This window comes from Kryptolebias marmoratus, linkage group LG20 (assembly GCF_001649575.2).
Source record: "Kryptolebias marmoratus isolate JLee-2015 linkage group LG20, ASM164957v2, whole genome shotgun sequence".
Classification (NCBI taxonomy): domain Eukaryota; kingdom Metazoa; phylum Chordata; class Actinopteri; order Cyprinodontiformes; family Rivulidae; genus Kryptolebias; species Kryptolebias marmoratus.
The window spans coordinates 14,140,859-14,164,941 of NC_051449.1; the positions used below are offsets into that span (position 1 = coordinate 14,140,859).

General features: G+C 42.2%; 2 protein-coding genes across 10 annotated transcripts in view; both read right to left on the reverse strand.

Annotated features, from left to right (window-relative positions):
* Window positions 1–6,420: 6,420 nt before the first annotated feature.
* Window positions 6,421–24,083, reverse strand: part of LOC108239490 (receptor-type tyrosine-protein phosphatase S) — a 79,418-nt gene continuing 61,755 nt past the window's right edge. For 6 of the 8 annotated variants that reach the window (XM_017422215.3, XM_017422212.3, XM_017422214.3 and 3 more), the window contains 19 exons: window positions 20,942–21,036; window positions 19,883–20,136; window positions 19,597–19,684; window positions 19,201–19,419; window positions 17,839–17,996; window positions 16,830–16,841; window positions 16,540–16,652; window positions 14,803–14,900; window positions 14,413–14,536; window positions 13,841–14,016; window positions 13,558–13,677; window positions 12,198–12,352; window positions 11,647–11,932; window positions 11,030–11,208; window positions 10,529–10,655; window positions 9,501–9,626; window positions 8,564–8,718; window positions 8,310–8,445; window positions 6,421–6,961 (listed from right to left, as the gene is read on the reverse strand). In XM_017422215.3, coding sequence (XP_017277704.1) covers window positions 6,893–6,961; window positions 8,310–8,445; window positions 8,564–8,718; window positions 9,501–9,626; window positions 10,529–10,655; window positions 11,030–11,208; window positions 11,647–11,932; window positions 12,198–12,352; window positions 13,558–13,677; window positions 13,841–14,016; window positions 14,413–14,536; window positions 14,803–14,900; window positions 16,540–16,652; window positions 16,830–16,841; window positions 17,839–17,996; window positions 19,201–19,419; window positions 19,597–19,684; window positions 19,883–20,136; window positions 20,942–21,036 — 2,690 coding nt within the window. In that variant the 3' untranslated portion in view covers window positions 6,421–6,892. The remainder of the gene's footprint in view (window positions 6,962–8,309; window positions 8,446–8,563; window positions 8,719–9,500; window positions 9,627–10,528; window positions 10,656–11,029; window positions 11,209–11,646; window positions 11,933–12,197; window positions 12,353–13,557; window positions 13,678–13,840; window positions 14,017–14,412; window positions 14,537–14,802; window positions 14,901–16,539; window positions 16,653–16,829; window positions 16,842–17,838; window positions 17,997–19,200; window positions 19,420–19,596; window positions 19,685–19,882; window positions 20,137–20,941; window positions 21,037–24,083) is intronic. The other 2 variants (XM_037981960.1, XM_037981959.1) reach the window with 1 other exon arrangement.
* LOC119618056 (receptor-type tyrosine-protein phosphatase delta-like) lies at window positions 21,095–23,637 on the reverse strand. 2 transcript variants are annotated; one of them, XM_037981962.1, is made up of 4 exons: window positions 23,217–23,637; window positions 23,043–23,069; window positions 22,695–22,812; window positions 21,095–22,498 (listed from the first exon to the last, which is right to left on the reverse strand). In XM_037981962.1, exons 2-4 carry the CDS (start codon window positions 23,067–23,069, stop codon window positions 21,798–21,800), a joined length of 846 nt encoding a protein of 281 aa, XP_037837890.1. In that variant the 5' UTR covers window positions 23,217–23,637; the 3' UTR covers window positions 21,095–21,797. The 2 variants fall into 2 exon arrangements, with proteins under 2 accessions (XP_037837890.1, XP_037837889.1); XM_037981961.1 differs by having other exon boundaries at window positions 23,043–23,283.

Sequence of the window (24,083 nt, forward strand, 5' to 3'; positions counted from 1 at the left end):
AAACAGACAGAACGATGGAGAGCACGAAGACAATAAGATGACTCAGAGTTTTTTACCTTCAAACTGTTTACACTAACGTTTGATCTCTATAACTGTCATGTAATTGCGTCCTATTTACACAACTCGGAGCTTTAAGTCTTTCCATTGCATCTTTTGTTTCCCTCCCTTTTTTGTGTTTCAGTTCCTTCAATTAACCCCACCTACTGTGCAATAACCCTTCTAGGGTACGCCACAGCTGATGTCTCTGCACATATTTGTCGAGGATTTGACAAATAAAGAGTGTAAATTCTTGGCAAACCAGAAGCAGCTCGTACAAATACAGTCTGGTTTGGTTGTTGAACCAACAGCTTACACACAGCGAGAAATTTTCGATTTCATTCCGTGTGAAACCCCAACTTTCAGGGAACATCCAGTTGTAAATCTGCCTCTTGAGTTGACAGAAAACTGAGGAGAAGTGAACCAAGTTCGGAAGTAAAATCACTGAAGGTTCGCCTGGGTTTTTCTTTCTGTTTACAGTCTGTGTTCGTGTCAGTCATCAGCACGCAGAGGAGAATCAGGTCAGAGGGTTTTTCAGGTGGAGGAGGGTTTTAGTTTCAGTGTTTGAGCAGGTTTAACCGTCATCCATGAATTCAGGCAGTGAATAGGCCAATGTCAGACCTCTTACTTCTAACCAGGAAGTTAACCATTTTTTCCTCAACTGTAAATATTCTAGTTGTAACATAATGAGACATAATTATAGTTCTTCATGCTTTGTATCATAGAGGGGAATATTTACATAGGTTTTTTTCCTGTCTGAATCATTCAATCAGTACCCCTTTGCTATAGGGGCACTTTAATGAAGTGTTTCTCAATGCTTTATAAATAGGTTTGTAAGCACTTAATGAAGCATAAATAAAACTGTTCATACATTAAAGCAGACTCACTATTAGTAATATCAACTGCTGTACTTTTTTATTCATTCAGGGATTTTCTTTGAACTAATCAATGTTTGAACTTACAGGAAATCATTCGATATTTAAACTTTACATTTTGAAGAATACAGGCAAACAGTGAGAATAAAGAGAACAGATAAATGGCTCACTATTTGGCAAAAAAGAAGTCAGTATCATTATTTTTTTTACCTAATACACTGTATCTGCTTAATAAGGGTTTATAGGTGTTTACAAGTTATTAAATAACTGCATTAATAATTATTTATTTGACATTTTTACAGTACTATCATTGCAAGGCGGTACCTTTGGTGTCTATATGATGCAGATGATTTAAATCTTTAGGCTGAAATAAATTCAAGGCTATGAATTGTTTGCTTTTTAGATAACTCGTATATTCTGCAGTCCAGATCAATACCAGCATTGTCAAATGTGAATACAAATGTTGTGACTTATACCTCAGAATATGTTTCACCTTCATAAAATCGTTATTGGAGGTGTAAAGTTACTGAATGTGTCTTAGCACTTCATCGGGCTGCATTTTTAAAAATCTTTAAATAAGTTTCTGTCCTTTAGTGACCAGGAGTGTTTGTGCCTCACATCTGTTTTTTAATGTCTTCGGTGTTGAGAGGCACAGAAAGAGCTGTTGTTTTTTAGGGTTTTTTAGGGTACTATTAGCTTGCCTGACAATTTGTCTTGTTTTTATTAATGAGATGCAGAAGCTATTTCTTTAATCATCCAATATAACCAGATGTCACACTCAAGATATGTGTTGGGAAAGACTGTCAGCTACTACCACATCAACTTTTACTGTAGCTCAATATTTGTCAAATCGACAGAGTTATATTCCATTTTCATTTTGGCTAATGTTGATTAGTTGTAGCTGAGATCTTGAAGTTAATTAACATCAAAGGTAATATGCTGTGTAGAGTCTCAGTCATCCAGGCCATTGTAAAAATTCAAAAAAGGTTAAAAAACAAAAACAACTGGACTTCTATTCTGTAGTTGAAGACGTTTCGCTTCTCATCCAAGGAGCTTTTTCAATTCAGAAATAGAGAGTGTGGAGTTGAGCTTTTAAAGCTGAGATGTGATATAAGCTGAACAGCTTGCAAATTGTTCTCGCTCTCCTAACAATAGAGGCTCATTAGGGTCCTTACATCATATCTCAGCTTTAAAAGCTCAACTCCACGCTCTCTATTTCTTTATTGCGAAAGCTCCTCGGATGAGAAGCATAACGCCTTCAACTACAGAATAGAAGTCCAGTTGTTTTTGTTTTTTAACCTTTTTTGAATTTAACATCAAAAGTTAATCACTTGTAGTTGTTTACCTAATGATTATTCCCTGAAACTTTCACTAAAATCCATCCAGTGGTTCATGAGTTAAGTTAAAAGACAGACAGAGTTGACTATGATAGTTATTAACAATTTTAAATATTAATTAAACATTAGTAATAAGAAAGAATTTGTCATCTTATTAAGAGTAGAGGCTGCTCTTAGGAGACAGGGTGGACTACAAACACGTCTGTAAGCTGTGTGTTCAAAGTGAAACAGGACAGGAGTTGAGTTCATTAGAGCTGCTGTCTTCTTACACATAGGCGTGTTCATGGCAGGTCTGTGAAACACATACTGTGACTGGAGCAGGAGGCAGCATTCCTGGTGTCGCCGTCTGCTTTGAAAGCAAAGACAGGAATTTTCTAAAGAAAGTAGCATGGGCGAACAAGACGGCATATTTCCTTCAGTCACTGCCAAGAAAAACGAAACATGTTACTGTGACCCAAATGGTTCAGTACTGTGCAAAACTTTTAAACAGCCTTGAATTTCTTCAGTCTTTGCTTCCAAGAGGCCGGTCTTTCTTGTGACGTTGTTCAGTAGTTCTGCAACTTTTTAGGGAATTTGACTGCTTTTTTTTCACCTCTGCTTTTTCTGCCCAGTCCTTGTACCTGAACGTGACAGCAGATAGTGCAGTCTAAAAAGAAGAAACTGGATAAGTGGAGGACAAAAGAAGAAATGTGAAGAACTATCTACATCAGATTAACAGTATCTGAAAGTCAGGTCTTTAAGAAAGGAAAAACTAGAGACGCGTCATTCTCCAGCCGATCATCAACTGCATGACATGTTTTCACCTAATAGCTTTTTAGGAATCATCTTGTTGATCCTAAAGTGGTATTTGATAATTTTTTTTTACATTCATCTAAGGAAATGGGAGCACATTGCATTTTTGTGACAGACTGCTAATAACAAAGTGTCCAAACAGCCAATTTAAAATGATTTTCTTTTGCTAAGTTGTCTGTTATGTATGGACACATCACTGGTTCATTCCTTGAGTTTAGGAACTGTTGTATCATTGATTAATTTATATGGTAAAGTAGCTTTAAAAGCATTCCTCTGAAAAGGGTTAGGTACAGGACTGAGAGTAACAAAAAAAAAAAAAAAAAAAAGCATAAACATTACAACAAAAACAAAAAACAAAAGACCTTCAAAAATCCTTAAGACATGTTGCTCAGGATCACTTTGAAAGATTGCAAGAAAGTCTGGCTCCTTGGAAGCAAAATCTGAAGAAATTAAGGACTGAGCATTCTTTGAAGAAATGCATATCCCCCACCTCTGTTCGTGCCAGAGTTTCAAACTAAAATCCTCGTATGTTGAAAAATGACAGAGTTGTTGCCTGAAAATAACAGTATACACAATCCATGCACCACAGCAAGATGTCTCATTAAGAATGTGTTGTGAATGAATCTCAGCTACTACCATATTAAGCTTTAGCTCAATATTTGTAAAATTGACCTACTTACAGCCATTTTTGTGGTAAATAACGTCGAATAGCTGTGGTGACTTTCTTGAATCAGTTGTAGATGTACATCCAATGATCACTTTCTGTAAGTTTCATTAAAATCTGTTCAATGGTTTATGAGATTTTTTTGTCAGAAGTAAACCCATGGTACACAGTACATATTGTTTGTAGTTTTCATTTTAGTATGACAAGATTTTACAGGAGATGAATAGAGTTTAATTGGCAATTACAAAAAAACCCAACAAAACAAAACTTGGTTGCTTTTCTCAAAGACTAGCTTTAAAGCATGATATAAGTTTTGTTATATAATTCTCTACAGTCTGCAGCATTTCAGCTCTCTGCAAACAGCAGTTCATCATCTTATCTTTATCTCACCCGTCTACTTCTACCTACCTGTGACAGACACACATCAGCTGTTGACTGACTGTCCAAAATAAAAAAAAAAAAAAAATCAGATCCTAGAGTGCATATTCTCTTTTCTCAACAGAACTGAAAGCAACATCATTCTGTATCTTCAAGCAATCTGAAAAAGGCAACATTTCAGGTATTCTCAGAGATCATGAAAAGAAGATAAATGTTGAACAAAATCTTCAGAAGTGAAAGGCTGCCTTTGGCTCCATCTAGTGGACATGAAGGTAACAACACCAAAAAAGACAAACGAAACGGCTCAGTTTGCAGTATATCCAATCATTTTGCTTTTAATACAAATTCAAGATACAATATCTACATCTATGGTTTGAAAGGAAAGAACAAGTACATACGTGAGGGGTATGGCATCATCAGAGCTGGCCCTCAACACGTTTTAATATTATGTTTCGTGTGCGCGCCTTTTTATATTTCTCTTGACACAATAATCATCAGAAATCGAAGGAGTAACATATTTCATTATATGTCGAACATCGTCAAGACTTCAGGACCACACATAGAGTTTCATATGAGAATAATTTCATTTTCAAAACAATAACCTTTGAGGGTATATAAAGTGTGTCGCTAGACAATGCTTACCCTTTCTCTGTCAAAAATACACCTGCTACCATGTGCTTTCACTTAGCAAACTAAACACCAGCAGTTTGTCAGGAGGATATTCACTGATCATTCTGCTCTAGGTATCTAAATTCTCGGATGCCCTTGAACTCATCGCAGAGAGAGGAGGTGAGAATCCGCCAACATCGTCCCACGGCTGCAGTAGGTAGAATCAGGAGGGAGGTGGAGGGGTCAAAGGGCATCACTGCAAACTCAGAATAGCTCTGCCTCTAATGTACATCTTTAGCTAACTAGTCAGACATCAGTAATTAGTATCAAATAGCACCCTACACAGAGGGCATACTTTATCATGACAAAGCAAATTAAAAAAAGCACCAAAACTGACCATTAAAAATAACAATAATAATAATAAAAAAAAATCAAAACAGTGACAATATCATACTTTCACAATGGCTCGCCGTTAAACTAACATTGTGTTTTTAAATTCTTTTATAATTGCTAGAAATCCCCACCCCGCCCCAAAAAGGAATCAATGAAAACAAACATAAAAATAACAAAATAGAATCATAAATATCTTTTAAAAATCATATGAAATAAATATAACAAAGTGAGCGGCAACAGTAAGGCTTTTTTTCTTTTTTTTTCCTTTTTGCAACAGAATTACATCACATCCCGCTCCGTCCTGTGCTCAGATTTATAGATAGGACTCCAATCATAGACTGTATGTACAAAACCGATTAGCTGGCCCGAGATGTCTTACTCCGGGACATCACTGTGCTCTTTAATCACTGCAATTAGGATTACATTTCAAATTAGGAAAAGATATACACCACTATCCCGGACAGAGGGATTAAAGGAACAGAGTAAAACGTGTTTTTTTCTTTAAGGTGGAAAAGGAAAAGGACTAGTGCTTAAATTTTCAGGATTTCTTACATTATTTTTCATTGCCAGTAGCCTTAGAAAGTAAAAATGAAAGGATTTAACTGCAAAGTGGTGCAATTCAAGTAGGAAACCTTTAGCAGAGGAAGAATGTATCACCACGAGACAGCTTTCATCCTTGGCTGAAGATCATGTACAACAAATAAAAGTTGAGCACACAATGCACGAGAGTTAGGCAGCATGTTAAAGTGAGAAGAAAAAAGAAAAAGACATCCGAATAAGGCAAAATAAAACAAACAAAATAAATGGTCTGAGGGCTCAGAGAGGAACGTAGAGGTCGGTTCTTTCGTTAGCATCTCTTTCAGTAAGCCACAGCTGATCTGACACCACGAGGCTGACACCAAGAGGAACCGAGGTGGAGGATGAACAAGGACAACAGCAAAAAAAAAAAAAAAAGGCAAGCAACCTCTGTCAAACAAAGAACAGGACTTCGAATCCCAGCCCGGTTCAGGACCCGTGCTGGTCTCAGTGAGGACACAACCGAGGAGTTTGAGCTGGCGCTGAAGCTTTTTACGCTGGATAAGAAAAGGGAGCCGTCTCTCCTCGGAGGCCACAGCTCGTGTTCGCGCTGCGCGGTTTAGTCTTGGCACTGTGCATCGGGTGAATGAGCGTCCAAATGCTTCTTCAACAGTCCTCCGGGCGCTTCCGCTTCCGGCTGTAATCAGAGCTACCTGTAGTCGCAGTAAGACGCCTCTGAAATAGACTCACAGACATATAGTAATGTTCACTCTGTAACTCCTTTAGAACATCAAACTAATAGATATAAAGTTGAGGATAAAAAGCCCATTTAGGGTGCAGCAAATATCCAGGCTCTTTGTGTTTTTTTTTTTGTTTTTTTTTGTTTTTCTTTTTCTTAAATCTTTTCCTGTATTTTACACACATAGAGTATCAGAACTCCTCTTCAGAAGCTGTTTGTATTTCACTGGTTCATACTGGAGATAGCTGACCACAACACACATGTATTATACGTCCTTCACACTGGAACACTGAGGTAAGTATATGGATTACACATGGACGGTCTCCTCACCCGTCAGGGAAACTACCGAGGAGCGTTTTGAGTGCTGTTGGAGAATTTTTGTTGCTGTTTTACTTTTTTCTTTTTTGTTGTTGTTGTTGTTGGCGTCGAAGTTGCTCTTTAAAATCTGCTTCCATGAAATGTTTGCGTTGTTTCGTTGGCACCACCTTTCTCTCGCGGCGCTTGTTGGTTCGGACCTCGAAGCAGAAAGATGGCTGCATGGTTGTGTCTTCTCTTACGTTGCATAGTGGTCGAAGCTACCCAGGTACTCCAGAGCAGCCTGGTAACAGAACTGGTACTCATCCTGAGTGACAGACAGAGGAACAATGTAAGCAAACACACGTCTGAACACTCGGGGCAGACTTAAACGTACTGTGTACAGCTAACAGCCCCTTACCTTGTCTTTACAATTACAGGGCTACAGCTTATATTTGAAAAGAAAATAGCTATGACTGTGCATAACAAGAATGGACCATTAAATTAAATTAAAGCTCAGTAGTACACATTCCATCAAGTCTGACACAACTGCAGGAGACAACTTAAACACTTGAACCACTATCACATGTCTGAGGATTGAGTCATTTTAGATGACAAAATCATGCATCTTATTCCCCCTCCCAACTGCTGTGTGCTGCAGGTAAGACACTGACTATTGTTAAGCGCTTTACATGACCTCATTAAAAACAAACCCATCACAACCCAAAGGGTTGTTTCAAAAAACCTGAGGATCTGAGTTTATTTCACAGCTGCTCATTAAACCAGAACTTCGAAATAAAAACTGTCTGACATGTCCAACATTTTAAACTGCAGCCCGTGTCTTCATGTTAATCAGCATTTTCTAAAGTTTACACCAGTTTAGGTATTTTATAAAAGGTTATTGCTGTACTGTAATTCTTACCCAAGTGGTTGAAGTGATTTTGATCAATATCCTAACAGGCTTTCTGCAGAGCTATCAGAGGTTTGGTTTTTTTATTTTTTGAGGTGTTTTTATAAGTTATTATTATTATTATTATTATTTGGCTGTTTTTAGCTTCATAGTAATTTCAGATTTACTGTTGCAGACATACAGTGGTTATTAAAAATTTTCTTTCTCTCTGAATTAGTATTGTGTAAAAAAATGTGTAAAAATTTTGATTTAAAACATCTTTCATCAGTAAGCATGATGTTAGGTAAAGAGATAAACATTTTCTGAGGACTTGATGAAGAGTTCATCTGGTCCTGTCTGGTCTTTTCTTAAAAACGTGACTTTCAGATACTATTTATTTGATGTAATTAGTTTTGTTTTGGGCCTGCCACTTTTCTTTTGTTCCTCTTGTCATCTTTACACAAACTTGTTCTGAACACCTGGATGAGATGTGCCAAGATTTCAGCTAAACAAACTGGTCCTCTGCTGTCTGTTACTGCATGTGTAGCCAAAACTCTGGCTCGCTCCTTGAGTTTAAAAATAGCTGAATGAATTATGGACTGATGTTAAGTGGCTTCACAAACAAGAAGATCCATACATGTGACAGTATTTAGGTACAAGGACCGGACTGAAAGAAAAGGTTAAAAAAAAAAAAAAACAGCCAACCTTCAAAAAGACATTTAAGCAATTATAAGGTCTGGCTTCTTTGAGGACTGATTTCTTTTGCCAAGAGTGAAGGTGTGTTTACCTCAGTCTGCACCATTGCTGGTCTCTGTGTGCGCAGCATTTTGACAGTTTGGAAGATGTCCACTGCCCCTTCGTAACGCATCCTCTCCAGGACAATACTCAGAGTGATGAAGACACCTGTCCGCCCAACTCCAGCACTGCAGGCACCGAGGAAAAACACTGTTACACTTTACACAGCGTCTCACCCCGCTCCACGGCTGAGATCTGAGGCCATGTTTCTGAACGGTGACTGGTTTCCTGTCAGCAGCTGATCACCTGCAGTGGACGGTGATCGGCCCGTCCTGGCCAAACTGCTCCTTGGTTTTGTGCACTTGGCCGATGAAGTCGATGAAGCCCTCACCGGATTTGGGCACGCCTTGCTCCGGCCAATCAGTGAACTGGAACTGGCGCACTGTTCTCGACTGGCCGTCCTGAGGAGGTGGGCGAACAGGCAGAAGCGCGACCGCGTAAATATCTCAGAAACACTTTCACACTACGCTGAATTAAAAAAAAAAAAAAAAAAAAAAAACATCTGCAGGATTTGCTTTTTTTTTTTGCCCAACATGAGAAATTGATGCTGCTGAAAATATGTGGTTGAGATAATTTCAAAATGACTATTTACAGAGCTTCCCGCTGTATCGACTGAGGAGAGAGGCTCTGCCAGGCAATATCTTTTTTTTTTTCTTCTTCTAATCATTACTGTTATCTGACCCTGGATCAGTTAGCTGTGGTTAACTTGAAGCTGTAACGTCAGTACGTCTGCTGCTGTCAGCCACTCAGTAAGCAATTACATCTTTTCTCTTCAGCTCAGCCTTTCTGACTCCCCTTTAATGGAGATCAATAGAGCATCTGTCGATGTGGCGTCACTGCAGGACAGGCTTAACTGGAGTTATCTATGACTGGCACATGGTCACACGTGTCAATGTGCACACACACGCGCACACACACACACATACACACACACACACGCCCCCACTATCGAGGTAATCTGGAGGCGACATGGTTGAACGAGTAGCCCACAGAATCTTGTCAATAATGCGAACCTGTCGTGATACACACATTCGCATACAAAACACTCGCTCTGCAACACACACACGACAGGTCGATATGACACGCTCTGCGTCACTGCCACAACACAGAAGCCGAAAAATCAAGGAGCGAAGGATGTTACAAAGTCTGGATGCATCATACGAGAGTAGGAGACAAAACTCACCCTGGCATCTGTAACTTTGAACTCCCGGAGGATGTACTGAGGCATGTTGTACTCCGCCATCGGGTCCACCACGAAGTACTGATACCTGGCAGAGCGCTCGGCGGGCCAGTACTGGTGGCACTTCTCCTGATAAGGCAGGACAAGAGAGATGAAACTCGCAAACATGGTTGGGATATTTTTAAAATCTGGTAACTGTGTCACATGCATTTAAAGGTAAATGGTCTGTTATGTCTGTCTGTGCATTTAGATTTTAGCAAAATCAATGTAATCAACAACAACTACAAAAAAAAACCCATTATTATTAAAAATGCTTCACTTTTCAAGGGTGCTCTCATCTTGTCTCCCCTCTCTAATGAGCTGCGGCTATACACTATTTTTACTTTAATAAACATGAAACCCAGAGTGAACTTTAAGATCATATGTGAAGCAGTTCTGTTTTACAAAATAATGGACTGTTTCTTTACTCTCATGTGAATCAAATGGAAGGAAATTTTATTTTACAAAAAGTCTGGAACGTTTTTTTTTCATATTATTTCTAAATGACTCACAGGCAGATTTTTAAACAAAAGTGTTGAATGGTTTTGTTGAACTAAAATAACTTTATTCTGTATTTTTGTTCAACTTTGGATAATTTTCCATTAATTTATTAAAAAATTTTTCGAATCCACCACATGATCAGAGATTTTAAGGCAGAAAAATGTGGTTACATCATAAAACATGGATGCAGGAAAAATAAAAGCAGAATTTGGATAAAAATAAAACAGATTTATTAGGATGGATCTCCGGACTAATCTACAATGGAAGTGCACTAATTTTATTTATTTATGTTTATTATTTTATACAACATCCCACATTTGAATAAACACTTTTTTTTAATTCAATATAAATGTTCAGGCCAATTCACTTTAAGTGCAATAAATGCTTCCAAACTCAGTGAATAATCCTTTTCAATAATCCTGATTACAATCTTGACCAAAATAATCATGATTATGATTGTTTTTATAACCAAGCAGCCCTGTGGTCCATACCCGCCCCATTTCTCTCAGCTTCGTCAGCATGACCACGATGGTGGAGTTGTGTTCCCAAAGCATCCTCCAGAAGTCCTCCGTGGTCTCCGCCAGTGGACCCTGAGTGGCAATGTAGCCTCTCTGCTGCCTACACACACACACACACACGCGTTATGAAGTCACCTCCTGTCTTCATCCTCCTCGTTTCTTTATCTGCCGAGCATCGCACTGAAAACGGGGTCAGGCTTCAGGCAGGAGGAGGAACAGTCACAACACTTCTGTACACCACAATGAATGGCTGAGTCATCAGGAAGCCCTCGCCATCCGTCCCCGTCTTTGCGGGGACTCAGATGAGTGGCGCGCAGTGAGACAAATTACGGGAACACGCTCATTAGCAATGACAGACCCGACACGACGTGACGGATGGCGAAGAGCTCTCCAACCCAGTCACTTATTGTGGCACGATGAACCGGACAGGAAGGGGGGTCAGGTCAGATTAGCGTTTCAGCGACAGCAACATACCTGTACCCATCGATGTAGCTGGAGTTGATGTAGTCGGAGCCCTCCAGACCTCTGATGGGCTGGAGGCACACGCGAGTGGTTTCATAGGGCATGATGTTCACCAGTCGGTTCTTGAATTTGTTGCAAGGGAGATTGGCCGTGACAAACCGGGACGTGTGGGCTTTGGTGTTAGCCAGGCGCTGGAAACAACGACAACAACAACAACAACAAAAATAAGAGCAAAAATGTAGGATGGAGCGTTTTACATTTTTACATTTGAATAATCAGGAAACAAAAAGTGATTCGGCACATCAGAAGGGGAGGATAATTTAGGATTATTTGCTTACTGGCTAAAACAAAACACTGTGCTGTCACAGAACCCACTGAGACGAGAGGAAGAGGACAGAAAACAGAGAATATAATCATATTTATTATCCGTAAATTCTACATGTGCAACCATTGCGGCTTTAAATGTAGATTGCTCTTATCGTGTTATACTATTGATTTTTTTTTTTTTATTGATAAAGGCAAAGTGACCTTTTCTGCAAATCAATAGTCCAGTTTATATTGTATGATAAAACAAGACCTTACAAGATTTTTAGCTAATCATATGTTAAACATGAAGCCCCTCTTCCTACCTTAAACTCCAGCTCCATGCCGGTGATGTGCTCTCCCGTCTCCACCTTGGACAGTTTCTGCATGTAGGAGTAGAGACTGCGGGCGGCCACCTCAGTGTTCCCGCAAGCCACGGCCTCCAGCAGCGCCTCGTGGATGAAGCTGTACTGGTCCTCCGTTTGCACCATGTAGTTCCTCTGCGAGCGCATGAGCGTCACGTGGCCGTAGATGTCCACGGTGCGCTCGTGTCGGATGCGCTCCAGCATGGCGTCGATGACAATGAAACAGCCGGTGCGACCAACACCAGCACTGAAAGATGGAAAACAGAAGCAGGCTCGTTCGCTTTCTTGTCAGCAGATCAAAGACGACAGCTCAAACGTGATACTGAATGTGTTCATTTGGTGCCACGAAAGCCCAAAGTGTAAGAAGAGTCATTTAGTGAAACTTCAATGGGTTGAAATCTGTAGGATTTTGGCTGCACAGGTTAGCAAAGTTGCCCTGTTTACATTTAAAAAGGTGCACAGTTCTTGAAATGTAACCTTGAAGGAGGAAAATAAGTTGGATTTGTTCAAACCTGCAGTGAACTGTGATGGGTCCGGCATCAGGAGGGTTGCAGGCTTTCACCCGGCGGAGGAAGTTTAGGAATGGGGTGGGATATTCGGGCACGCCGTGATCGGGCCAGGCTGTGAACTGGAACTGACGCACCTCTCTCCTTTCACTGCTGCCGCTCTGATATACGAAAGGTAAACACGAAGAAGTTCATTAATCAATTCGGTGCGGTAGTAGCTGAGACCATTCTCCAACACATATTCTGAGAGCTAACAAACTGTGCGAGGTCTTTGTTTAGGATTTTGCTGAGAACTTTTTGGAGTCAACTTTCTCTGTCTGTTAGCAAAATACCTTATGAATCACGAAACTGATTTCAATAAAACCTTCAGGAAATAATCACGGGATGTACATCTACAACTGTTCATCTTTTGGAGTTAGTGCCATTTAAGATGGCTGCCACAGCCAACTGACATTAGAAAATAAATAAACTGCTATAAATCAGACAGTTTTATAGGTATTCTGCTAAAATTTGGTGTGTGCGTAGCTTAGAGTCATTCAAAACGCATGCTCTATTTATTAAGCAAAATCTTTGCTTATAAATAGCATTAACATTTGGCCACAACCATGTCTGTCTGTTAACAAAATATCCCATGAACCACTGGAAGGATTTTAATGAAATTTTTGGAAACTAATATTTGGGCATACATCCACAACTGATTAACTTTCAGAGTCAATCCAGTTCAAGATGGCCACCATAACTAATTGACATTAGCCTACATAGAAATGGTTATAACTCAGTCAGTTTTACAGATATTGAGCTAAAATGGCATTCACAACACATATATAAGACATTTATTGAAAGCTTGTACCTAAACTGTACCAAGAGAGACATAAATTAGGGCAGCATTTTAAATAAAGCGCATCACTTTTTTTTTTTACTGTTTAATGTTTCAACCAACTTGATGTTTCGCAAGATGTCAACAAAAATCTGAAGAAGCTGAGCTGCACCGGGAAGCTACAGCTGGCCTAGTTTCTGTCTGTAAGTAGGCCACAGGGACGTGTCATCCTGACGGTCCGAGATTAGACCCGTGCTAGAAGAAATCGCTCCGCTTCCAGCAGTCACCCCCGTCTCAGCGCCTGACTCAAGGAGGCTCGCCTGCTTCGGTGTCCGGACTAATCTATCAGCCTGTGTGTAACCACACACACTAAACCCGCTCGGTGATGACAGAAACTCATGATTACTGCGGCTGCACCTGGGCACAAAACTGTAAACTCGGGGGATTAAAGGGGATTTCAGTGGCAAAAGAAAAAAACAAGAGGAGGGAAGGGCAATAAGGGGGAGTCAAGGGTAGATAACGGGAGCAAAGAAGGATAAACGCGTTCACCTTGTGTAGGGACAGGGTGCGAACGCAGAAGGTGGCGAGCTCCATCGTGTCCAACAACGTGACCTGGATCATCCCGTATGTCTCTGTGCCGCGGCTCGGCCAGTACTGATCGCACTTTATCTGTTCGAAAACACAAACGTATGTAGCACCATCAACCATCAACCCCCACTCCCTGACATTATAAACTGCAGGTGGAGCAGACAGCGTTGCCAGCGTGTAACAGTACTCCAGATAAGAAGAAGAGCGTATTCGGGTTTGTAGGTAAATGGCCTGGTTTCCTTACCCGCGACTTCTCTTCCAGGCGCGTCATCATGACGACAGAGGCGGTCCGCTGCTCCCACACCATCCTCCAGAAGTCCCCGAACGTCTCCGCCAGAGGCCCCTGGGTAGCGATGTAGGCGTTCTGCTTCCTGTAGCCATCGATGTAGTTGGCGTTGATGTAGTCGCTCCCCAGGATGCCTGTCAAAACGAACCCGTTTTAAACTGCAATCTGCACAGGTGACACAATAAATTAACCTGCGTGTACGACATCAAACAATCCAATGCAACGTTTTGTTTCTGGCAGCAGCGGCTTCCTCACGTTGACAACAAACAAGCAGAATCCTGCTGATGTAAATTCATGAGCTGTAAATCACCCCCCACCCACACCCACACACAGTTCCTCCCTTCTTGTTCTGGAGAAGAGCTGGCTGCACTCGGATGGGTCCGCGTTGTTTGTCAGTCTCATGCCACTGCACACAGCAGGTCCTCGGCCCTAATTGCCATTCCAGATTTCATCCGTCACGCGGCTCTATGCGCTCGCCCGCTGACCTCAGATATGCTCAGACTCTGAACACCTTCCCAAGTCGCTCTCACCTTCTATGGGAGCCAGGATGACTCGGGTGTGGTCGTACGCGATGACGTTGGCGTAGCGGTTCTTGGGCTTGTTCACCTCCAGGTTGGAGTGTTCCCAGGTGAACTGCTGGCTGGGGTCGATCGACTGCAAAGACACAGGAAATGCACGTGTTATTAGTGCGCGCGGTGGAGTAACGGCGCTTCAGGGTAATGGAACAAGAGTGCTCCGTAATGCAGACAAGTTACAGCAATAAATCACTCGGCTGAATAAATCATGAACTTCTAATATGCGCACGGATAAAGAAACATTAAATAAGATTTGCTTTATGAGGCTTAACAGGCCTAACATCTCCAAACAATCAGGATGTTGTCTGTTTATTTATGCATATACAACTATGATGCATTACTCGCCTCGTACTCCTGGGAGAGCCGCAAGTTGTCGTTGGCTTTCAGCAGCTCGATGTGCTCAGCCAGCTCGGTGATGGGGATGGGGGGGTGGCTCATCATCCCTGCACGACAAGGAGGGAGGGAGGGTCAGAGGTGACGCGAAGAATTCAGCCGAATAACCGAAATCACCGGAGCGCCGCATCGCTCACGTGCAAAGACGTGAAGATAATCGCACAATGAGACGACATCACATATCATTAAGGAACACGCCGAGGCAGAAAATCAATTTTGATCCACGTGCGAGGACGAAGCCAGGCGACTCTGGTGTGTTTGTAAATTGTTTTTCTTTGATAAATTGCTTTCTCCGTGATCAGAGGAGCAGTGACACAGAGAAAACAAACATAGACAGAACACTAATTAGGTGGGTTACACACACACACACACACACACACATACACACACACATACACACACACATACACACACGCGCGCACATACAGGAAGCTACCTATGGGCTCCAACAATGATTTCTTTCCACAGCCGGCGTTTGAAAAGTGAAGCAATCTATCCTCATCCAAAAGGTGAATGGTTACATCAATGAATCAAGGGAGCATTTCTGTGTTTAAAATAAGCAGAATCCATAATGCCAAAGCCAGAGGCGTTCTCTGGGTTTCTTGAGGTAAAATAAACGCTGAAAAGCTTTTAAGCCAGTCGTCCTGCTTCTACACTGATGATTTGCCTTCACAGACTGACCCTGCAGCATCCACAGGTAAGCATGACAAAATGCTCCTGTCACGACCAAAATGACCCAAAGACATCATCATCTTGAGTTTTTCTTTCTTTTTCAATTTTTTTCTTTTTCCTTTTTTGCTGGAAACAAATTTCAACCGCACTAAGCATCTGAAAGCACAAATCTCCAGGGAGAAGAAGTGGGCGAGGAAGGAGCTTCAAGGTTGCTGCCACACAAGAAGAAAAGAAAAAAAAAAGAAAAAAAACTCTGATGATGACAAAAGAGGAAGCCTAAGCGCTGTGGTTGGTTTTCTTTGCTTCGCAAGAACATGTAAAAACAGAAGACTTTCGGGCCTTTTATCCATCGATTACATAAGAATGTGTCTTATTTGACCTTTCGTACGCTGGCAGGTAACCTTTCTCCACTCTGACAGATGCTGACACCTTTTCAACAGAGACGCTTTGGCTGTAAACCGCAGCCCTGCACATAACCAGAACGGTGGTTACATTCCTTTAGTCTTATTTGAATAGACGAAGGGAAAGGGAGGCAATAGGCAGACGAGCATTGTTGTCAGATCTCAGTAGGTACGGGGGCGGAGAGCAGAAAAAAAATCCCACATCATTCCTGGCTCCTCGTTCCTTACCCCATCTTTACAAAAGTTAACCCAGAGCGCAGATTTTGATACAGAATTTTGAGGTCTAAACACTTAACAGTGATTCCTGCTGCCTGGCATGTGGAACGTGGGCGAGCGGAGATGATGAGATCTTGACACGACATTATGACTCAGACGTGACTAAATCACTGACTGCACTACCTGGGCTGCAGCCATTTTAATCTCAGGAAGCCGCCAGGTTTGCGCTGGTTGGGATGAAAGGTGTTGGTGGCGGGGGACTTTCTCAGTCTTGTCTGCACAATCTTACCGCGGATAAAATTAGTTGCATGAATATTTCATCTGCGAAAGAAATTAGCCCCTCGGAAGTACACTTCATCATGCAAACGGCGGCGCGCGTGTCGTTGGGTGGGAATCGTACCGGGAGTCTGAAAATTGATGCGCCTCATTTCCACGGGGTCCGTTGGGTGATGGGCCATCATCTCCGCGTTGCCCAAAAGGCTCTTGGTTCCTGGTTCGGAGTCTTTGCGCTTGCTGCTCAGACGCCAGCGACACACAGGAGAAAATATGACATCAGCGGGGCTACTTGGTTCAAAACAAACAGCGCATCACTCGACACAGAGTTTCACGGCTTTGTAGAAATTCTCTGTGCAGCGTTTGGTACCGTGTAAGTTAAAAAGAACAAAGAGTTTGACACTGGTTTAATCTTACCTGTCAGGTTTGCTGTTTCCCGTGAAACAGGAGCAAGAGTGGGAATAATTAGAGGAAGAAAAGGAAGGAAACAGACAGATTGTTAGAGAAGAGGATCAATATTTTGCATTAGTATTCGAGAGCTTGATGACTTGCAGCACATATCACAGAACTACAGCTGGGTCGGACGTTGATGTCTGTCTGAGGACTGAACAAACTTCTAGACTGAAAGAAATCGGATGAGTTTCGAACTTTTGGAGACGTTGTGTAAAATCTAAATAAAAACAAAATGCACTGACTTGCAAATCTCACACCTTGATGATATTATGACATGTAGATGAGATATTCGAAACCTTCCCAATTTTCTATTGAGAAACTCTGAAATTGTTCCAGTATTTTCAGATGCATTTTCTTGCAGACTGGTAACCCCCAGCCCATCTTTACTTCTGAGAGATATAGCCTCTTTAAAATACAATTATTTCCCCCAGTCCTCTTACTGAACTGTTGCCAATTGCTCCTCCAAAGGGTTCTTGATCACAGCAATAACTTTTACAGTTTTTTTGTTGCCCCAATGTGTTGCTGCTATCAAAATTACCCTTTTTTTTCTAAAAAAGGAAAAATTTCTTACTTTAAACATTTGATATTTTTACTATGCTCCATTGTGAAGAAAATATAAGTTTATGAGATTTGCAAATGATTGCATTCCGTTTTTATTTTTACATTTTACACAATGACCCTAAATTTTCCAAATTGGAGATACATTTCTGAGTCTATAAAGTTATATGTGTGAGGCATGTTTTTATTGATTGATGAATGGGCGCAAATTGGAGAGCACTGAAAACCACCAACGCTTCTCACTGAAGCTGCTGACATTATAAAAAAAACGTAAAATCACACCAGTTTTATCCTCTAAGACAATCAAAGCTGCTTTGGCATTTACTTGGTGTGACCAGCAGTCTGAGTCATGGCTGTGGTTGTAAACTTGACATTTGATTTTTTTTTTTTATCTTATAAAGTTCATCCCGCTCACTTTTTGTAAAGGAGGATGGCAATAACAATGCAGATGATGAAGACCACAGCCAGGACGGGTCCGACCACCCAGATCAGACCGTCACCTGCGTCAAAAGGCTGGGGGTCTGAGTCCGGGGCGACCACCGGCTCCGTGTAAGGGCTGGCCACGTACATCCTCTGCACAAAAAAAACAAACAAAAAAACATGACAGGAACATAGTCATAACTTAGTTCATCAAGTGAAAAATAATGAAAAAGTTTAGTCCTAAAATGTCTCTTGTTGGCACAATAAAAAAAATCTATAAATAATTCAAAAGGTTTGGCAAACTATGAGGCTTTAAAACAATAGGTCAGTTTTTTATGTGGGGATTTGTGAAAAGGTTATAAGCATTTAACAGCTTACCTGTTGTAGATAGCTCTTTGAATGACTTCAGTTTATAAAAAAAATAGAGTTTAAGTCCGACAAACTGATGAGCTAACAGCTGGTCAGAGCAGGACCAAAGTGGTGGTTTCTGAAAGCTTCTGTAGCACTTCCTGTGCATCCTGGGGCACTTCCTGCAGGAGTTTCATAATATTTCTGCCAGAAGAATATATTTATAATGTATAACGCAAAACTGACAGCACTGTAAAGGTGTCCTCGATCCAAAATTAAATATTTAAAATTGATTTTGTTTTAAGATGGCAGCAATCCACTTTGGTCTTAGCCCTGTTTGGACTCGTTGTCAGTCTGGTTAGAATTAAAACTCAGACAGAATTAAAAGAGCTATCTAGAACAATTAAGACATTAACTGTTCATAACCTTTCCATAGAACCCCACTTCGAATTATCCAAGTCATCTCTTTAAATCCACTGTTTTTCAAAATTAAGCATTCAAACACAACTGTCATTTTGTTGTATTTGTAATATATAAGTGATGCAATGGATCAAAATAGGCTGACAGGCTGATGTTATCCGAACATGTGACAACATATAAAAGAACTTAACAAGTCTTGCTGAGGGCTGAATGTCTGCATCTTTATTACTTCTGAAGAACCTTTGAAGAAAAACCCGAAAGGGTTTCATTCAGTCCTAAAATCTATTACATCCCACATTATATATGTATGCCTATTCCAAGTCAAACACGCTTACATGCCTGCAGTGCACAGAGGAAATATCTCTTCCACTGCCACAGTGTGTAAACTCACTCTTTATTAGCAGTGCTGATGGAAGCATGTGAGCCTTATTGCATTTGCCTACAACCGTTTGACTGACGGGAATTATATTGTTTTAGCAGTGTGGCTAAATTGATCACAATATCTAGTGACAGCCTGCGGGAGAAGGGGAATGAGGGAGCGCTTGTAAACACAGAAAGAGGAGCAATGTAACGGGAGTGACTTTTGTACCCCTGTCGTGGAGTTCAGCTCGGCCAGGATGAAGAAGACGTACTCCTGCCCCGGCTCCAGAGCTCGGTTCTCGAAGCCTCCGTAGTCCAGCTGGTCCCCCAGGGTGAAGAAGGCTGGCAGGGTGGCAGGTGTGAAACGGGCCGTGATGTAAGCCCGCCTCAGGTCCACCTGCTTCTGCTGTCGAGAGTCCCTCTGCCTTTGACTGATGTCTCGTAACAGCTGAGGAGAGGGCGAGGGCGCAGGCAAGAAAAATGAGAACTTTTAAAATCTCGGAATAATCCCTCAAAACTGAGAATGAATTAAAATTATTAGGCATTGTCAAAAGCTCTTGTGTGAGTTTTGGGGTGTTTCCCTTCCACCAGACTCAGACATCGGCGTCACTTCTGTGGCTCTCACCTCCTCTAGGTCCATTTCATCTGGACTCTTGGGTTGTCTGATGACGCCACGGGTTCTCCGCAACGGAACCACGACGACGTAAACATTCCTGAGGAAGCAAAGGAAGGAAGAATGTAAGGCACTCAAAAACTACAGTTTTCCTTGTCAGCTTGTTGGAAGTATCTTTAACATCTTGGCACTTATGTAACATTATCAGCTCCTTCTGTAACAAAGTGAAATCACGAGTCAAGGGATTGCAACACAGCAGTCAGATGAGCAAAAAAAACCCAACAAAAACTAAACGTACTTGACAGGAGTGCGGGTTTCCAGAGAGGGCAAGATTATAGTGATGGTGGTCTCAGTTTCACGGGTGTGGTCGATCTCAGGGCGGCGGATGGTGATCGGTGGAGATGTCTTGGCAGTAATCCGGTGTCGAAGACCTCCCATGTTGCCTTCAGGAGCCGTAATTTTAAAGTCATAGCTGGTGTCGGCCTGAAGGTTTGGGATGACTGCCTTCTTCAGGCGAGCGTCCACCTCCATCTTCTGACGGTTATACTCCACCTGGAGATTTCAAACAGGTAGGAAAGGTCAGGACAACTAACACCTCGAGATTTCTATACAGTTTGTTCTTCTTATCTGCTTTTTACTCTTAGAACACAGGGTATGGATTTTATCTAAAAGAAAAAAATGAATCCATTTTGGCATGTCTGAGGTTTTTTTATATGTAAAATATGGAGCTATTGTTTAAAGCTAGCGATCGTAGTACAACAAATAAAATAAAATACAAAAATAACAATGTTGCACTGTTGGATGCAAATCCAAACTATTTCATGACCAACACCAGTTGCCAAGCAACGAGCGGAAACTCCAGGAAAGTGTGCCCAGCCACAAAAATGAACAGACAATCACCTCTACATAAAGTGTTTCATTTTTTTTAGATCAACAGTGAGAAATAATAAGTTCATTTGAATATTGTAAAGTTGCTGGTACACTGATTTTGTCATGTTATTGTTATTATTACCTGCCACCAAAGGCAAATGGACAAAAATGTTTTTGCCGGTGTCTGTTTTTATGATGAGTTTCCAAAATATTAGTTAAACCACTAGATGAATTTAAATGCAAGTCTCAGAAAATTATCACTGGATATACATCTACAACTGGCATGAAAGGTGGCAGGAATGGGAAGTGAATGAAATGCTAGGCATTTAATATATACTTACAAACAGTACGTGTAGTGAAAAATTACTCTTTTAAAAGCCACACTAAAGGTTTAAACTCCCTAAAAGTGTCTCAGTCAACATGTGAAACACTGCTTCCTAAAACTGCCTCATGACAAACACAGCACATGCCAAAAGTGAAGACATACAATAAAGCGGTAGGGGTTGGAGGTCTCTGGAAAGTCCCAGGTGAGAAGGACGCTGGTTTTAGTGGCCAGATTGACAGAAAAATTCCTCGGCACATCTAGAACACAAACAAACAAGAAAAATAACAAAAACAAAAAAAGAAAAGTTATGCATGACAGATTAAAATAGTAAAAATAATAAAAATCTCAGGATCTTTTGTTTTCTCATGGCAAACCTGCAAAAGTGTGGAAAAAAAAAGAGAGTTTGATGTGTTATTCTGGGAGGAAAAAAATGACGGTTAGGAGGATGGGCAGGTGATGAGGAGAGTGGATGACAAGAGAAACACAAGTAACAGACAGATCGGCTGCAGGAATGTGACATGCCACATCGTCGGAGTGTAAGTTTGTGTTTGTTCTGCTCAGAATTCAGCCTGTCAGCAAAAGGCTCTGGAAAAAGGTGGCAGTGAAGGTCTATCAGATAAAAATGGCTTACCTGAACATACAGCACCAGGCACCAGTGTTCCTTTCAAATAAGACTGAACACTTACCTCCTCTCGTAGGTACTGTATACCCAAGGCCTTGTATTGACTTTTACCTGAGGGTTTGTGATAAGCAGTGCTCTTGAAGTTAACATCCATTAACACTGAGCCTGCTTCCACTGCTGGTGAAGGGTATAGGTGATGAAGGTACAAGTGAGTGAGTGGAGGAGTTTTGGGGGAAAGTAGCTGTGTTCCTCTGGGCTTTGCAGGTCTCCGTCTCTCTCAGGTGGACTGGTGAAAAGGCAGACCTGAAAGAACTGGCCCAGACTTCATTTAGTTCAGTGTTTTGAGGTGAACTCCACACAAAAAAAAGGGGGGGGGGGGGTAGGTGCGAAGTTGAATCAGTGCTTAGAAGTTGAAAGGTGTTCCCGAGGCCTACCTGTATCAAAGGCAAGGGTGAGGCACAGCAGAGTGGGGCTGAAAGGGCCTGGCCCCGCCTTGTTGTGGGCTCTGAGCTGCACCTCGTAGGCCGTGCTGTGATTGAGGCCTAGGATGGTGTAGCTGGAGTCACTCGCTGGCAGTGTGATCGACCACGGAGGAGCAGAAGGAGTGGGTAAGGCAGAGGAGGCTGGGTCAGTCGACAATCTGGGGGCTGCAGCTTGTTTGTAAGCTACAGTGTACTCAGTGATGACACCGTTGGACTCATTCGGGGCAGGGGGCAGCCAGGAGAACTGGAGGGAGCAGCATGTTGCATTAAGAAAATCAGCTAATTTTGGGTACCCGGAGGGTGGAAACATGGGAATCGTAATTTCCTGCTGGGCCACGCCTCCGTAGCCTGCTCGGCTCTTTGCAGAGAGGGCGAAAAGGTAGGTGGAGCCCGGGGAGAGGTCCCTGACAGTGAAGTTTCTCTCCCGATGCGTAAAATCCACCGTGGTGTTCGAAGAAGTGTTTTTCAGGCCAAACTGGAGGCGGTAGCCCCGGATTTCCACTGGGGTCCCTTGGCTGTCAGAAGCTGTCTCAGAGCAATCCCGAGGAGGAGCCCATCTCACCACCACTGATGAATCCGATCCTGGACGCACCCAGAGGGAGGGGGGCCCGGGCACTGCAAACAACAGCATAGGCAGCAGAAAATGAGGCTGTAACATGCATTATAAAACCATATATCATGTAAATCTGGCAGAGGAATTAGGATTGATCTGGCTGTTTATTTACGACCGTCTCCCGGTACAGCCTGCTGGAAGATCAATTCTTGAGTGTGTTACTAAATCCAAAGTGCTATATACTTGACATATGCTTACCAATCCCAGTGGTCTGCACTAGCTTGGCTTTGCTGTGTGCTCCATCCCCTTTAGTGGTGTACGCTGCCACTGAGACAGAGTACAAAGTCTCTGCTTTCAAACCTCCTAAAATCAGCTCCTGTGGAAGAAACATCAAAGACTAAGCCTCTATATTTTAGGCAAACAGATCAATGCAGCACATCTTTGCTAAAAATTATGGATCAGTGATAAATGATCAAATTACACAAGGGAGGGGTCTGTTGAAACCCATGGTGGTCAAACTAAAATTGGATTTTAATGCACTGGATTTGTCGTGCTGTGTGTATTACTCATGGGTTCATTTATAATGAGAAGAGAATTGGCCCTTACATAGTGAGTGGAATCATCCTCCTCCATCTTGTTGCACAGATGAAACACACCCCGTAGGCAGCCGAGACAGATGAGAGAAGTGAGTGAGTCAAAAGAATAAATGAGGAGGAGAAACTGTTTGCAGATAGAACTGATGAGCGTCGATGTCATTTAAATACGGAGGTATGATGTCACCTGGGAGTCGTCCAATAGAAGGTCTTTGATCTGAGGCAGGGTGCGGGATTCGCCGCTCTCCGCGCGGCTGAAGTGCACCTGGTAGCCACGGACCTGGCCTTGCCGTAACCGTGGCAACACAGAGCGCCACGTGACGCGAAGTGCCGAGGAGTTAAGAGGCTGGACGTCCACCTGACGGGGGGCGGCGCCGGGAACTAAGAGCGCACACAGACACCCGCAAATGCCCAACTGGGAAATAATTGGATAATAAATCAATGGTTTTTAAAGCCTGATCTGTGGCTAACATTCTTACCGTCCTCATCAGTTCTGCAAACCACAGTCGGGCTGGTGGGTCCGGTCCCCTCTGCAGTGGAGGCCGCTACTGTGACGCTGTACCAACTCCACTTCTCCAGCCCTTCCAGCACAGTTTGTTCATGGTGGGCTGGGATAGGAGGCGCTGTCACCTCCAGACCCTGACCTCCTCCTGCCGCCCCAGAAACTCTCTGGTATTTGAGCTCATAACCTGCCAACTCGCCATTCTGGCCCTCCAACTGAGGCGGCCTCCAGCTCACTCTCAGCGAGGAGGAGCCGACACGCTCGCAGGACACACCCTCGGGTGCAGCGGAGGGTTCTTGAAATGGATAAGGAGCACGGAGGGCAAATTGACAAAGAGTTTACGGGGGAAAAAATGCAAGAGAACAGAAGAAAAAAAATATAGCAAGAAAAGGGGAAATTCACAAGCAAAAAGATGGGAGATGAGGATAAAAAAAAGAAAACAAAGTAAACTAAACTGAACAAGATAACACTAGAGCAAATAAGGCTCGGGCTTAAAAAAAAAAAGAAGAAGGGAGCAACCACATAATGTAAAAGCAAAATGTTGTCTAATGA